Below are 16,083 nucleotides of genomic sequence, written 5' to 3' on the forward strand. Positions count from 1 at the left end.
ATATAAGCAAGGCCATGGTGGAACAAAAGTAGATACCAGCTACAGTGCAAATATCAGCACAGTACTCAGGTAAGTCATATATCATAGGAAGAGGCAAAAATGTGATTCCTGGATATGGTTTAGGGTTAAAAAGTTTTTTTAAAAATAAATTGTGGTATGTTATTTTAAACTTTCTTGTTAGCTGCCCTGATCTCTGTTGAGGAAAGGCAAGATACAAATGTTTTAAGTTGTTTTAAGCCCTACCTACACCACCCTGAGTTCTATCACAGAAAGATCAAATGGGGAAATAAGCTACAATTGAAGTACGAAAATTGACATCACAAGCCATCCTTTCATAACATACACGGTAGAATTTGCTCTTTTGGCAAATATATGAAAAGCTTATGCCACCCTTCCACCACCACACACAAACACAATGGATCCAAGTGAATTCTCCAGACATAAGCCATGCATTTAAAAAAAGTTTATTGTAAAAAGTAAGTCCCCTTAACACTCCAAATTCAAATAGACTATATAGAAAATACAATAAGGACCGTTAATCAACACCCTCGTGACAGCATTATTAGACTCTACAAAATGGAAGTACAATTGTACTTAAAAGTTTTGAGAAACTGGCAGCTCAGGCAGAGCTTCTTCCCACGACCAGTTTCTGAACAAGATACAACATATTGGCATTGTGACACTCCCACCCCATCCCACATGCTATGCAAAATAGTCTTATTTGTGTGCCATACGCTTTACAAGCTATATCAGTGCTCTGTAGGTGTAGTGAGGAGGTGGAAGGGCAATTATCCTAGCAACCGTCCACTGGGTCAGGTTTGTCAAGCTGGCACACACACTTCTGACAACCAGGCAGCTGTCATCTGGGCAAAGAGAAATCAGATGCCTTTTTCTGGTCTTCTCCCAGAAAGTGGGAAGAGATAGCAAGGAGAAGCAATGGGAAGTTTGGATTCAAACTCTTCATGCTCTCTCTGCAATGTATGGCTTCATAAACTGTGACTTGCAGTCACCATCCCCTGATCCCCACCTCTAAGCAAAAAGCCACATTGGTAAAATCAGAGTCAAACACTCTATGAGCTGGATTAAGTAGCTCAAACATATTTACTTACACTCACGCACACACTCAGTATTTGTCATAAAGCTGGTATATAAATAAGAAAAAGCTCAATATTTTATTATTAAAAATAAGCCTGCCCTTTAAATTGTACAAAAACCAATGCAAAGTCTGGGGGGAAATCTCCTGAATGTGGTGAGCTTGAAAAGAGAGAGAGAGAGAGAGAGAGAGAGAGAGAGAGAGAGAGAGAGAGATGGAGTATGTCAGGAGCACTTCCAAACGCAAACAGCAAGACTGCCTCCAAAGAACATGTACAGCAGATTCTTCACCTCGTGGGTGATCTCGAAACCAAAGCCCTCCCCAATCACGACATGCCAGGAGGAGCCAAACTTCTTGTCCATTGTCTCTTTGATCATCTTGGCAGCACTCTGAAGGGAAGAAACAAGAGATTCAACAAGGAAAGGAATAGGAGCCAAAGGGGAAGGAACAGCAAGTTAGAAAGAGAGAAAAATGGATTCTTTCTCATCTGCCGCTGAAGCTCACCAACTGTTTATATATACAGTGAGGGGGGAAAGTATTTGCTCCCCTGCTAAATTTGCCCGTTTGCCCACTGACGAAGAAATGACCAGTCCGTAATTTTAATGGTAGGTTTATTGTAGCTGTGAGAGACAGAATAACAACAGGAAAACCCCCAGAAACCCAGAAGACAAAAGTCAGAGATTGATGTGCATTATAATGAGTGAAATAAGTATTTGATCTCCTATCAACCAGCCAGATGTCAGACTACCTGGTATCTTCACTGTTTGTAATGAGCTGAGATTAGAAGCACCTGCTGTAAGGGAGAGGTGTTACCTGTAATCCCAGCTCGTTACAGTACCTGTACAAAAGACACCTGTCAACAGAAGCAATCAATCCAGCAGATTCCAAACTAGCCACCATGACCAAGACCAAAGAGCTGTCCAAGGATGTCAGGAACAAGACTGTAGACCTGCACAAGGCTGGACTGGGCTACAAGACTATTGCCAAGCAGCTTGGTGAGAAGGTGAAAACAGTCGGTGCAATAATTCGCAAATGGAATAAACACAAAATAACTGTCAACCTCCCTTGGTCTGGGGTTCCATGCAAGATCTCATCTTGTGGAGTTGCAATGATCAGGAGAATCGTGATGTTGCAGCCCAGAACTACACGGGGGAAACTTGTCAATGATCTCAGGGCAACTGGGACCATAGTCACCATAAAACAGTTGGTAACACATCACACCATAAGGGACTGAGATCTTGCAGAGCCCGCAAGGTCCCCTTGCTCAAGACAGCACATGTACAGGCCCGTCTGCAGTTTGCCAGTGCACATCTGAATGACCCAGAGGAGAACTGGGTGTAAGTGTTGCAGTCAGATGAGACCAAAATCGAGCTTTTTGGCATCAACTCGCCGTGTTTGAAAGAGGAGGGATGCTGCCTACGACCCCAAGAACACCTTCCCACCCATCAAACATGGAGGGGGACATAATATGCTTTGGGGGTGTTTTTCTGCTAAGGGGACAGGACACCTTCACAGCATCAAAGGAACAATGGACGGGACCATGTATCGTCAAATCTTGGGTGAGCACCTCCTTCCCTCAGCCAGGGCACTGAAAATGGGTCAAGGATGGGTATTCCAGCATGATAATAACCCAAAACACACAGCCAAGGCAACAAAGGAGTGGCTGAAGAAAAAGCACATTAAGGTCCTGGAGTGGCCTAGCCAGTCTCCAGACCTTAATCCCATCAAAATCTGTGGAGGGAGCTGAAGGTTCGAGTAGCTACACATCAGCCTTGAAATCTTACTGACTTGGAGAGGATCTGCAAAGAGGAGTGGGACAAAATACCTCCTGAGATGTGTGCAAACCTGTTGGCCACCTACAAGAAACGTCTGAACCCTGTAATTGCCAACAAGGGTTTTGCCACCAAGTACTAAGTCATCTTTTGCAAAGGGATCAAAAACTTATTTCACTCATCAGAATGCACATCAATCTCTGACTTTTGTCTTCTGGGTTTCTGGGGACAAATTTAGCAGGGGATCAAGTACTTTCCCCCCTCATAATATAGAGAGAGAAATACACACATACATACACTGTTTTATCTGCTGTTCTTGGCTTCATTATGTAACTGCTTTTTAAAACAAACTGTTGTCATTATGCATATCAATTATATGGTCATTTTTGTTAGCTTTGATACATTTATATTTTGATACATTTATATTTTGGATGAATTTGTAACTTTTATTGAAGTTATCTTTTTAACTGAAATTAGTTGCTCCACCAATTTAATCAATCATGTGTTTACATGGGTATTTTGTATTAATATGATTCTGGTATCATCACTGAATTATTTCTATTTATTGTTGTATTGGCTAATTAAATTTAATTTCAAGTCAACTGAGAGAGAGATCAATTAATTTCCCCCCACAGACATGGGAGCTTAATAGTAATGTGTGGAACGCCCTCCCATCAGATGTCAAACAGATAAACAACTACCTGACATTTAGAAGACATCTGAAGGCAGCCCTGTTTAGAGAAGTTTTTAATGTGTGACATTTTAATGTATTTTTAATCTTTGTTGGAAGCCGCCCAGAGTGGCTGGGCATACCCAGCCAGATGGGCATGGTACAAATAATAAATTGTTGTTGTTGTTATGTATCTTCCTTATCATTCAAAAATAAATAAATCCAAGCACGTAGTTCTCAGAGATGACCAATACCTCATTGTTGGTGGAGTATTTCTCACATGCAGTGACACACAACTCCATGGTCTCTACTCGCATCTCCTCTGGCATGTCTGTGTGCTGGAAGACAATGCAAGGAAGGCCATCAGCCACAAAGCAACCCACACTCCCAGACCCATCTGGGGGCCACCACCTCTTCTTTCTTTCATGCTTGGCCAGGAGTGGGCAAAGGATGGAAAGTGTAGAAGCCAGGCACAGGAATTCAAGAGAAATCCTCTGTGACTGAGAAGTTTATTTAGGCAACTGGAATATCTCCCCGTTTATAGAAATGGCAGTCCTGAAGCAAGACGTCTTTCCAAGCTAGATACAGCTCTGAGGTACATTGGTTTTCTGTCCCATTCTCCTCGTTCCATCCTTACTGGGGGCAGAAGCATGCCAAAGATTTTAAAACCTAGCTGTTTGCATTAAAATATAGATATGTATAACAGTAAGGAAAACCTTGCTAAAATAAGTAAGTTTGCAGTTCTTGAACTTGCCATACACACAAAGACTTTCAAATGCCAAGATAATACAAAATGGTTTCCAATCATTCTGCTTTCCTATTACACAGGTAAATGTCTCAGCAGCACATGCTAAAAATTGCAATACTCCATTCCTAGAGATATTATAATCCTGCCCATGCTTATTACTTCTGTGCTAAGAATAATGTGGAGGCAGGAAGTGAGAAAGAACATGCTAATTCCACCCCTTCCCCATGCAGCAGGGAGACTTGTTCTGCTTGTGTGGCCTCTCCATGCAATGTAAAACCCAATATTTCAGAGTCTTAAATAATGGATGGAGCCCGCATAAGTAGAGGGAATGGCAAGAGGGGTCAGAGCTAGGACACTTGTCCTCACTCTTCCTCCTCTTGTGTTCATTTAACCCAGAAGTAGTATGTGTATACAGGACTTATACCTCCTCCACATGCCTCAAATGTTCCATCATTTTTTCTTGCTGCCCACTTATTGTCCCATCTACTATGAAGAACTCCCTCATAACATCACATGCCTTTCCTCTTTCCCATAGGCATCTGGTTGGCTGCTGCAAGAACAGGTTCCTGGACTAGATGGACTACAGGACTGATCCAAAAGGCTCTTCTTCTGGTACTCTGTTTACCCTTCCAGTTTTCTTTCATGCCTTCATGCACACCACTTTCTTTTGAGCAATCGTTCAGAAATTGTTGAGCCACTGTAGGCAATGAACACCATGACTTCTGCTTCTTCATGTGTACTTTGTAAAATACTTGATAATAAACTCTTTGGGGGAAAAGCGTGGGATAGAAATTTAATAAAGAAAGAAGATGGTGTTTGCTGAGCAATAGACACACATCCCCATTTTAACAAGATTGCTGGGAGTGCCTTGTGCAACTGTATTTTTATGAGATATACCAATAAAGTGTCTGCTTCACCCCACACCTCAGTACTCCTATTTAAATTAAGTAGCAAAGTAAAATGGAAGCTAATGGCACCAAGCCCCCACATCTCCTGATCCAAGAACGTATCATACTTCATTATTCCCATTCTTACCCTGATCAGTGGAAAGCTGTGAAGTCTCTTATAGTCCGCCTCCTCTTTTTTCCCCTCCCCAGTGTCTGCCATTGTCTGTCCACTGTGACCCTGGGAAGGGGCAGAGCAGCCTGTAGGGAACCAATCAAGGGCAGACTAGGAAAAGGCTAGGACCTTTTAGAATTCAGTCTGAACTGTTTTGCAGAAGCAGGGTATTCCGATGCTTAAGAGAAAAAGAGAGGGAGAAAATAGTTCAGTTGACGTATCCTCAGCATGAGGATATCACACATCTGAGATCTTTAAAAGAGTCAAAATAAAGAATGAGCCATTCATCTAGTCATGATTATAATGCTATAGTTTTAGATGATGGTCTTTTTTGCAACTGTCTGTTGTTATTAGCATAAGATGTAAATTTGAAATGGTAACAATATTAAAATACTGTGAAAATCCCAGCCTGCTTGACTTTGCTACTGCCATTTCAAAATGCCAACTCTGTTTTGTAAGCAAAAGCTTACAGAGTAGTACGTCTTTTTGCTTGCATATTCCTATCTGTCACTAAAGGAACAATGTCCTTTACATCCTGCCTAGTTAACAGCTATTCAATCAAATGTGTCCATAAGTACTTTGAGATATAATTTAGAAATTATATTCCTCCTGGTCTAACTAAAAAAGGCTGACACTTAAAAATGCTTATTTTGTCAACTTTAAGAATAGGAACTTAATCCCACAATAACCTTCTCTGATTAGCTTTGCACAAGCCCTACTTCTTGCCAGTCTCTGGCTTGAAATGGATTGATTAGCTCACAAAGGTGGGCAAACATCTTTCTCTTAACCCTAAAGATTTCCCCCCAGGCTGGAGCTACTCTAGGTTGAGAGATCATGGATATGGAATCTTTCAAAGGACCTTGGAATAACCCAAGCCAAGCGATGAATAGAGGTGTCAGCCTAGGTAAATCCTATATTTTGCCATGTTATGATATTTTTGCCAGTTTATCATCTATCAAAAGCCACTTTTGTGCTTAATTTCCCCATAAAAATGTATACACAAAATTTTTAAAAGATCAATTGAATGCTTGTTTAGATGCCTTCTTGGGGGGGGCGGAGTACTGATATGAGAACAGCAGGCCTAAAAACAGCTTTTCTTTGCAGTTGTTGTTTATTTAGGGGTATCCAATTAGCCCTTATACTTTGGTGACAGTTCTAGAAAAGCAGTCCTTGGGAACAGCTTAAGTAACTAAATGGGCTTGGATTTTATTCCAAGAGATGCAAAGAACCTCTCTGTGAGTGAGTGTAATGGTGGCAGATGTAGGTGCCTTTCTTCCACTGATAGGTGGACATATCTTTGTGCTCTGGTCTCTCTCTCTCTCTCTCTCTCTCTCTCTCTCTCTTGCAGGCAGGTATTTCATGTTATGCAATGCCTCCCACAAGCAGCCATTTTGTGACTGCTGCAAAATTCCAAATGTGCCCACTGGCCCCCAAGCAGGCAGACGTCATAAGTCAGTGGTAAAGCCCATGCTTTGCATATAGAAGGGTCCACGTTCATACCATTGCAGCTCCAGTTAAAAGGATCGATTAGCAAGAGGCAAGAAAGATCTCCACCTGAAATTCTGGAAAACTTCTAATAAAGAAGGCAATATCGGAGAGAGAGACCCCTAGCTTGACTCAGTATGTCAGGCTCATATGTTATCGAAATATCAACATCTGATGCTGCTGCTTATACAGGAAAATATCCAATATTAGTCATACTCAAAGTAGGCCCTTTGAAATCAATGGATGTAAGCAGCTTAGATATACTGTATTGATTTCAGTGTGCTCACTCTGAGTTTCCATAGCTGAGCTGTAAATGAAAAAAGCACATTTTAAAAAATTAACGCCAATGCCAACTTCCTGGAAGAGAAAAAGTTCGCTGTTCTCAAGAGACTGGCAAACATGAAACATCCATTAGCGCCTGGGCACTTGTGTGAATGACTTTCCTCTTCTATTAGTAATGTTCCCTATCTATGAGTACAGCGATGGGCCAAAGGAAGTAACCCGAACAAGAGACGGTATGTTTAGGTTTGTCTTCTGCCTTCTTCATGGATTCTACTGTTCCTAGTTCTCCCCTAGCAGACTTTTTTTTTTTTTGCATTTGCATTTGCACAAAACATTGCAAGAAGACCTAAAGTGTTCTAAAGCAGGTGAGCTAGAGAAATGATCTGCAACAGCGGAACATTTGGTGCCTTTGTTGCTCCCTGAGGAAATTCGTTTCATCCAGCCTAGACCTCTTACCACGCCAGAGTCCGCCGCCCCGCCAGGCTCCGCGTCAAAACCCAGCCCGCGCCCCGCGAAGATGGTAGCCTGGGATGACCCCCCCGCCCCAAGGGGGCCGGACCGCGCGAGGTGCTCAGGGCCAGGAGCGCGCTTCATCCTGTGAGGGGCCAGAACCGCCAGACCGAGCGGGCTGGGGGCGCTCCGAGTGGCCCTTGGCCGGCCGGGAGGGAGGTGTGGTGGGGGGCGCTGGGGTCTCCGGGTGGCGGGAGCGCTCAAGGCTCCACTCCGACGGGGCGGAGAGGGGAACGGGGCGCAGGGAGCCCGACCCGCCTGCCCGGCTTCTCTCACCTGAGTCACCTCGACCCGGAGCCCCAAATACCAGCCTCCCTGCGGTTGTTAAGGAAAGGAAACGTGCTTGTCTTAGCAACCGACGCCGGAAGTCCCGCCTTCCCCCTTCACCCATAGGGCGAGCCGCGAAGGGCGGAGAACGCCGGGTAGGTTGCGAGCGCTTGTCTGTCACGAGGAGGGGAAAAAAGGTCCTTCAGGATCGGCGGCGGCGGGAGTTGGGGGTGTCTATAAGCTGCCGGATGCGATTTGGGAAATAAATAAAATGCCTACATGCTGCAAAGCGGCACCAGAGGTTTTGCAGCTGTGATCGTGTTGTAGGAAGGAAGGTGTGATTTGTCCAGGCAGTTAAAGGTGCTCTGTCCCCGTAGGCACAGTCCAAAGCACCCGGCATTCTCCTGCCTCTCTCCCGTCACGTTGGGAGGGAAGTATCCCAGCAGGCGGGTGCCAGGGAACTTTTTTTTTAACCTAACCCTGTGTAGACCCTGAATTCTGTATTTATTAAAAAATAAACTGAACGGTTGTGAATAATTCAAATAAAAATACTAATGGGGCGTGGGGGTTGGGAGAAGAAATGAAAGCTGGGGGAAATTGATCAAGGCAAGGTGGTTAGAAAAAATCTGGATTTGCTGGTACATCTCTGCATGGTTCTCAGCATAGCTGTCAACTTTCAGGTTTGAAAATAAGGGATCAGCAGCCTCAAAAATAAGGGATCAGCAGCCTCTCCTGTCCCGGGGACAGGCTACAGGATATCTAACAATCCGGGATAGCAGCGGGAAACGGCGCTGGAATAAGGGAATTTCCCGCAAAAAAAGGGAAGGTTGACAGCTACTGAATCTCAGTAGAAGTGCCTATGATTTCTGACTCCCAATTGTGTCACAAGAGCAGCAACTAAACGCCCTCAATTATACCGCTGGAGTGAGAGCTTTGGAAACGAGGAGTGGGATTTTATTGAATGCTGGAGGTTCTAGTAATGAAACTTTGATCCCACAAGCCTGTTACAATAACAAAGAACATTAATTTCACTCATGGAGAAACAACGGCCCTATCTGAAAAAAGAGAACAGTTGCAAAGAGAGGTGTGGGTGAAGAAAGCATAGCTGTCAACTTACAGATTTGAAAATAAGGGACCAGCAGCCTTGAAAATAAGGGACCAGCAGCCAAAATAAGGGACCTGCAGCCTCACCTGTTCCAGGCACTCTAGTCTTCCTGTCCTCCTGCAGTCTGGTCAAACTCATGCTGGTAGCTTCGAGAACACTGTCCAACCAACTTTGTAACCAGAGGTTCAACTGAATAGAATCTGAATCACATGCACCACAAGGCCTATTCAGCCTCAACTTAAGATGGCTCCCCGGCCTGGCTTTGCACTGCAAAGTTTGCAGCAGCACGTGCAACAAAATGGCGTCCAGCATTCAAAAAACCCCTCAGCTTGCATTAACTAGCCACACACAAGACATGTAAGCTCCACCCCCCAGTCGTTCTTAGACTTCTTATTGGGTGAGCAACACAGCCAAGCAACACAGTTAGAGCCTCCGTCCTCCCTGGCCGGCAGGGAGGGAGGGAGAGGAGCTGCTTCCTTTGAAATTTAAGGGACATCATTTAAGGGACATTTAAGGGACATCTATCAATAAGGGACAGCAGCGGGACATGGCGCTGGAATAAGGGACTGTCCCTTCAAATAAGGGACACGTGACAGCTATGGAAGAAAGGGGAATACTGCTCATCATCTTAAATGACTGGGTGAACTGGCATTGCAGTGAGAGAGTGCAGAAGGAGGCTGCAGTTGGAGCCATCCTCCCCTAGGACTGACCCTAGACCCTAGACACTAGAGTTTAGACAAAGTGGAGCAGTGTTATGAAAGAGTAGCCAGTTTGGGAGGAGAGGGGCTGGTGGTAGGATTGCCATATTTTGAAGAGCAAAAAAGAGGACACATTTGCCGACTTCTACTTTTAACTATTGATCACTATGACGACTCTACCCATGAAAAAGAGGATGTGTCCTGGAAAAAGAGGACATATGGCAAACCAACTAAGGTGTTCTGCTTCAGGTGTCAAAATAACTTAATTGTCCTCAGGCACCAGGCACTTTGGTTTGATGTGGGGCAGAGGCACCATTTTCTCCTCTGCCTCAGAGAGCAAAATGTCTTGGGCCAGCTCTGAGTCTGAGAGTCCTGACCCAAAAATGATTGTTTTAAACCTCATGCCAATTTGGCCTCATTGGGCTGTAGTACGTGGCTGGCGGACTGCAGCTATTACATGTTAGGCAAACCAGACTGACAGAAATGCTAGTCAATCCAAGTATATTGTGTATTTGCAACCCATCTGTTTGGCTATTCACGATTTCAGTTCTCTGCTAACCTTAAGTCTTATTTATAGTGGCTGATATTTCTGCTTTTTTCCATTTGCTAAATTACACATTCTTTCTGGATCCCAGGACCTCTTGAACCATGTCCTATTTCTTGGCTTCCTTTGCAGCTTCCTTTTTTGATTGAGATTATACGTGCTCTTGTTTTGCATCCCTAAATAGCTCCTATGTGGAATTTTAAAGTTTTTAATTTCCTCTCCTTACCTTTTGTCTCCACCATCTCATTTCCTCACCACCACCCCCATATGTCATCATAGCAGAAAGGCTGTTACAGTAATTTTTTTTTTCATTGTTCAGCAATCTGTTGTTGTTCTTTGTGTGAAATGTACCACGCTGGTCCATATTTATAGTTTTCTTTTCAGCTATGCCATTTTTATTAAATACTTTTGAAATCATTTATTTTTCTGAGGAAAATGTTTCTTTGATCTCAGTCAACCCTTCCTCCCTTTCCTCAGTATTTTCACTCTGCTGTAAACCCCCCCCCAAACCCCCACACATTTATCTATGGTTCTGTTCATTCTCCTATTTACTTACCACATTTCCTGTGCTAGATTTTTAGTCTGTGTCACACATTATCTGAAATGCATGTGTGTCCTGGACTTGGTTATAAAATCCTACTGTTTGAAGCGGTTTTTCTTAAACCAGCTTCACACCAGCTAGAGTTCTTAAGGCATTGCTAATCCATCTCTAGCTATGCAAATACTTATAGACATCCCTGTTACATCAAGGCCCCTGGTGTGTACAAAAACAGAAATGAAGCTGACACTAATGATGCCATGCTGATGTATGGTGAAACACTGGAAAAACAACAGCCTCACCACACTTCAAAGTGGTAATGTGAACACACCCTCTGTGTTTGAACTCCATCAGAGTTTTCTGGCTCTGTTCAGAGCAGATTGGCACATTTCCCGATACGCCATGAATATGCTGCCACAGCAACCACAATAGTTTGGAGTGTAGATTCACTGGTTCAGATATAGCCACCTGTGTGAAGCTCTTAAATGTGTTGCAGCTACATGTGCTTGCAGATCACGTGTGCTGGTTGAGTAAATGTACAACTCATGTTAAACTAACCTGTAGATTTGGGATGGTTCAGAGACAGCACTGGAGAGGCGAAAGCAGAAGATGCTGGCCCAAGCTTTGCAATGAGCATTCAACATCCAGAGTCATAAATGGTTTTGTATCAGTGCCATGTGGATATTTCTCTGGTGCTTCCTAATGCCTGCTAGTTCATGGGCAAGAGCAAACCTTGGAGGTAACACAAAGTTGCACCTCTTTATAGTTGCCAGTAGCTGTGAGGTTGGGTGTGAAGGGTGGCAGGAAGATTAGGGCAGGGTATATAAATCCAGGAGCCACCTGTTGGTGACTGCTTGAATTTCCATTGCTCAAAAAATAGAAGACATTGCAAGATTTACAGTCGTCCTTGTGGTGTAATAAAGTCTGGAATCTGGTGATAGGTGAGAAAACAACACACAATTGAAAAGTCTCAAAAGGATCTGAAGAACATTTCTACACCAATTAGTGGGAATTTATTACTTATGCAACTGCCAATGATCTGCAAAGTTATTGGTACTAGTGTGTTAACATTGGACCTCATAACTGCGTTATATAAAAATTGTTCTCTGTTGATCTTATTCCGTGGTTAATATTAGATGAGTTCCTCTGTAAGGTGACAGTGAAAAAAAGTATTCTTAGATGTATATCCCATAATTGCAATTGTTAAGTCCTTTTCCTTTTTGTTACAGAATTCAATAAAACATTTAAAAAACAAAACATCCAGGAGTCACCAGCAAATTAAAAATGGGACTTGAGGTCTGGTACCTGGATTGGTGAAGAGGATAGGAAGAGTATTCTTTTGCCTCCTTAGTAGCTGCCCTATTATACCAGGTAAAATTATTTGCCGCTTTAGCCTGGCATTATTTATGCTGAATAGCAGCAGCCCTCCAGGGCCTATTTTCCCCATCTGATCCTTTAAAATAGACATACCAGGGATGTGAACCTCTAACCACCTGCTCTCAAAGTATGCGCACTAACATTAGCCGTCTGCCATGCATCCCACCCCGGTAACATGCTGCTGTGTGTAGGATCTAGCTACCTCACTTTCTTCAAGGATGCCAAGCATTTTCCTGTTTCTCTTTTCTCCTCACTTCGATATATACCGTATTTTTTGCTCTATAAGACCATAAGGCGCACCTAGATTTTGGAGGAGGAAAACAAGAAAAAAATATTCTGAATCCCAGAAGCCAGAACAGCAAGAGGGATCTGGCTTCTGGGATAGCCTCTGGCTGTTCTGGCTTCTGGGATAGCTGTGCCAAGCCTCTTCAGGGCAGTGGGATGAAGGCTCCCCTTGCCCGAAGAGGCTGCGCGTGGCTAAGGCAGAAGCCAGGACAGCAAGCGGGATCGCTGCCCTGGCTTATGGAATAGCAGCGCACAGCCTCTCCTGGGCAGCAGGATGAAGGCTTCCCCAGCCCAGAAGAGGCTGCGCGCGGCTAAGGCAGAAGCCAGGAGAGGCGCTTCGCTGAAGGGGCGCTGCGTAGCTCTCCCTCTCTGTGCAGCGCCCCTTAAGCGAAGCAGGAGGAGGAACAGAAGGAGCCCCTTCTGTTCCTCCTCCCGCTTCGCAGGACAGGCGCATCGCTGAAGGGGCGCTGCGCAGTTCTCCCTCTCTGCGCAGCGCCCTTCGCTCCATAAGACGCACTCACACTTCCCCTTATTTTTTAGGAGGAAAAAAGTGTGTCTTATGGAGCAAAAAATACGGTAATTTCCTTCTGGAAAGAAAAGTGATTTCTCAAGTTTTTGCAAGTGTTGCATGGAATGTGCAAGTGCCACTCAGTGTGTGTGTGTGTGCGCGTGCGTGCGTGCGTGCGTAGCGGGGGGGGGGGAGTAGAAACTGTGACATCACTAACAGGGGGCCATCTTAATGTTTCGCCATCAGAAGCAACAAGGCCTTTAACAGTGTGACACTTCAGCTCTCTCTAGCTCAAGTACCTGCAACTGCATTTGCTTAAATTCATCCCTCTCCTTGTTGCCTTCCTTGCTGTCAAATATATATGTAAGCTCCTTGGTGTCAGCGACCTGTATTATTATCATTAAGACCTGTAATGCACATCAATAGTGCCTTATGAAATAATCCCCTGCACCTATTATTATTATTATTATTATTATTATTATTATTATTATTATTAATGAAGTCTGCCATTTTACACAATACCCTCAGCATCCTAAAGAGAATCAAATACAAACACCAAAGTTTATTGTCAACCATCAAATATACAAAAAAAATACATATGACACATACATGTGTGAGCACATGTCAAATCCTGTTTAACAACTGTACAAAAGAAGGAGGGGGGAGCGAGAAGGAGAGTGAGAAAGTGACCAGTGGTCTAATTATGCCCTCAGGCTTGATCACAGTGTTTTACAACTTGAACATCATTGCTTCCATCCCCTCACCGATTTCTGTTTAGTCTCCTCCCTCAGAGGGGTTTGGGTTCCCTTGGCAACAGGACAATTTGATAGCAGCTTTATATGTTATAGTTTTAGTGGGTATATCTTGCAAGACTGGTGTGTACTGACATGACACTAACAACTCCACATACACTGTGGAGAGCTAGTGTATGTGGCTCCAAATAATGTTATAATGGGATGAGATTGGGGGTTGCAATGGATGACCTCAGGGTCCCTTCAGGCCCTGTGATGCTTGCTTGTAAGAGTGAGGTATGCCAAACTGGTTGGACTAGCATGGCTGCTGGTAATGACTCTGGTAATGTAGTCAAGAACCCTTAATGGAGAACCTTGTTAGGGAGATAGCTCTGTGTAGCTGGAGTCTTCCGGAAGAAAGAGCCATTCGTGAAGCAGGTCTTGCCTTCTCCCATGGGGTAATTCTGTACCTATGCGGAATATAAACAGTCCTAACTGTGACTCAGCTACACAGCTGCAAATAAAATGTTTGAAGTGTGTTTTAAGTGCGATATACACTAAATGGCGATGGTGAGCCTTATGGAAAATTCAATGTAGTTTTTAAAACGCTTTTTTTTTAAAAAAAGCATTTTCAGAACTTTTTTTATATGTGTGTAGATTCCACCCCAGTCAGAACATAGAGGGCTGAGCTGTTCTCCAGGAAATCCCAGTGGTGTTGGCAGTTTCTCTGGAAATCTGATGGGGAGCAGCAAACTCTGGAGATCTGTTGATGGGTTCAGTTCTGTGAATCTCCACCTATGCTCCATCTGAATATATGTGTAAATAAAACATATATCACAAACTACCAGTAAGTCTCTAGCGGCCTCTTTCTGAAGGAAACAAAATCCAGCAATGCTTCACCCCTGGATTTCTCGCCATTTGGAGAGTAGTAGGTTTCTGTGGCTTATACTGTATCTACCCTACATGTAACAGGAGGCAAGTGGTTATATGCTAGATCAAAGATATAACCTCCTCCAAATGTTGTTAGACTAGATGTTGTTAGCTCAGTTGGTTAGAGTGTGGTGCTGATAACACGAAGGAAGCAGGTTCCATCCCTGTAGGTAGGGGATAGCTACATATTCCTGAATTGCAAGGCGTTAGACTAGTAGATTCTCAGGGTCTCTTCCAACTCTATGAACTTCTGGAGGAGCACCACCACATTGGCTATTCTTGTTCTAGATCTACTTTGCCCATTAAAAGTGCAACATATAAAGCAGTCCTTAAAGGAGGAGCCAGAAATCTATGAAACGACTTTGTCCGCTCTGCCTTCCCTCACCCCTTTTGTTCAGAGAGAGAGAGAGAAAGAGAAAGATCCAACGTGTTGTATCACCAGTCATGGCAAGTGGTAAGTTTAAGGTGAGGGAGGAAGCAAAATACGACACAAGCAATCACAAGAACCCCAAAGGAAAGCAAAATAACTCACAGGTGCAGTTATCAGTGGGTTCACAGGTTTCAAAACCATTGTAATATATCAGGCACTCAAAAGGCATACAGACTTCCCCAGCTACTACATTTCTGACCCGTGGCTAACCAGTCACCCTTCCAATCTCTTCCCAACGTCTTCTTTTCCACTAGAGTAGTGAAGACTCTCTCGTCAGCTGCTCCAAGAGTTATCGTAAGTCCCTCCCCCTAAGTGGCACATTGAGAATGTGGGGGGGGGGGGAATGGCGGGGATCAGAACAGGAAAAAAGAACACAGCTAGATTAACTGCACAGACGTGGCCTCCCATCTCAGAATATGGCCTGTTCAAGGCTGACGCACACACAGCATTTTCTTTTACAGGGTTCACACAAGGGGTGAAGGGTTATCACAGATACATCCAGCAAGAAGTCACGTGGTCACCAGAGAAGCTTGAAAAAGAATCATAGCAGTCCATGGGTATTCCAGTTTGACGGTTGTCAACTAACCAACTTAACCACAGTTTTAAGTCTAGTTTCCAGAAAAGCAAATTGCAAGGCTGTTTCCGCCTGCTCTGCTGCTGCTAGTAGCACTTCGTCTCGTGAAACTGTGCATCTTAAATGATGCAATGCCTTCTGTGCTTAGTACTATCCCTGGGGCCAGTAAAAACCACTGGCTAAGTGCAGGCAACCCTACAAAATTCACATTACATTTATCTGTGAATGTGTGCTGGGAGAACAATTCAACCAGGCCTTTGGCAGATTAACAGTCTATGTCCTTTTAAATGTGTCTGGAGGAGAGGGGTTATTGGTTGTTTCGCTCTTGTTATATATATATATATATATATATATATATATATATATATATATATGCAGGTTTTGGTGTCTTCGGGTGTCTTCCCGTGTAAGAGTTGGGGTGTCTAGGCGACGTTTCGACGAGGTCTCATACACACCACCCTTCATCTGAAGATCTCA

General features: G+C 43.8%; 1 protein-coding gene across 2 annotated transcripts; it reads right to left on the reverse strand.

Moving 5' to 3' along the window:
- Window positions 1-448: 448 nt before the first annotated feature.
- DNAL4 (dynein axonemal light chain 4) lies at window positions 449-8,018 on the reverse strand. Of its 2 annotated transcripts, none has more exons than XM_083462442.1 (4): window positions 7,896-8,018; window positions 5,319-5,520; window positions 3,790-3,873; window positions 449-1,482 (listed from the first exon to the last, which is right to left on the reverse strand). In XM_083462442.1, the coding sequence occupies exons 2-4, from the start codon at window positions 5,388-5,390 to the stop codon at window positions 1,318-1,320; spliced, it is 321 nt and encodes a 106-aa protein (XP_083318568.1). In that variant the 5' UTR covers window positions 5,391-5,520; window positions 7,896-8,018; the 3' UTR covers window positions 449-1,317. The 2 variants fall into 2 exon arrangements, with proteins under 2 accessions (XP_083318568.1, XP_083318569.1); XM_083462443.1 differs by lacking the exon at window positions 7,896-8,018 and adding an exon at window positions 7,566-7,850.
- Window positions 8,019-16,083: the final 8,065 nt, after the last annotated feature.

Source organism: Podarcis liolepis (genome assembly GCF_965112155.1).
Source record: "Podarcis liolepis genome assembly, chromosome: 10".
NCBI lineage: Eukaryota > Metazoa > Chordata > Lepidosauria > Squamata > Lacertidae > Podarcis > Podarcis liolepis.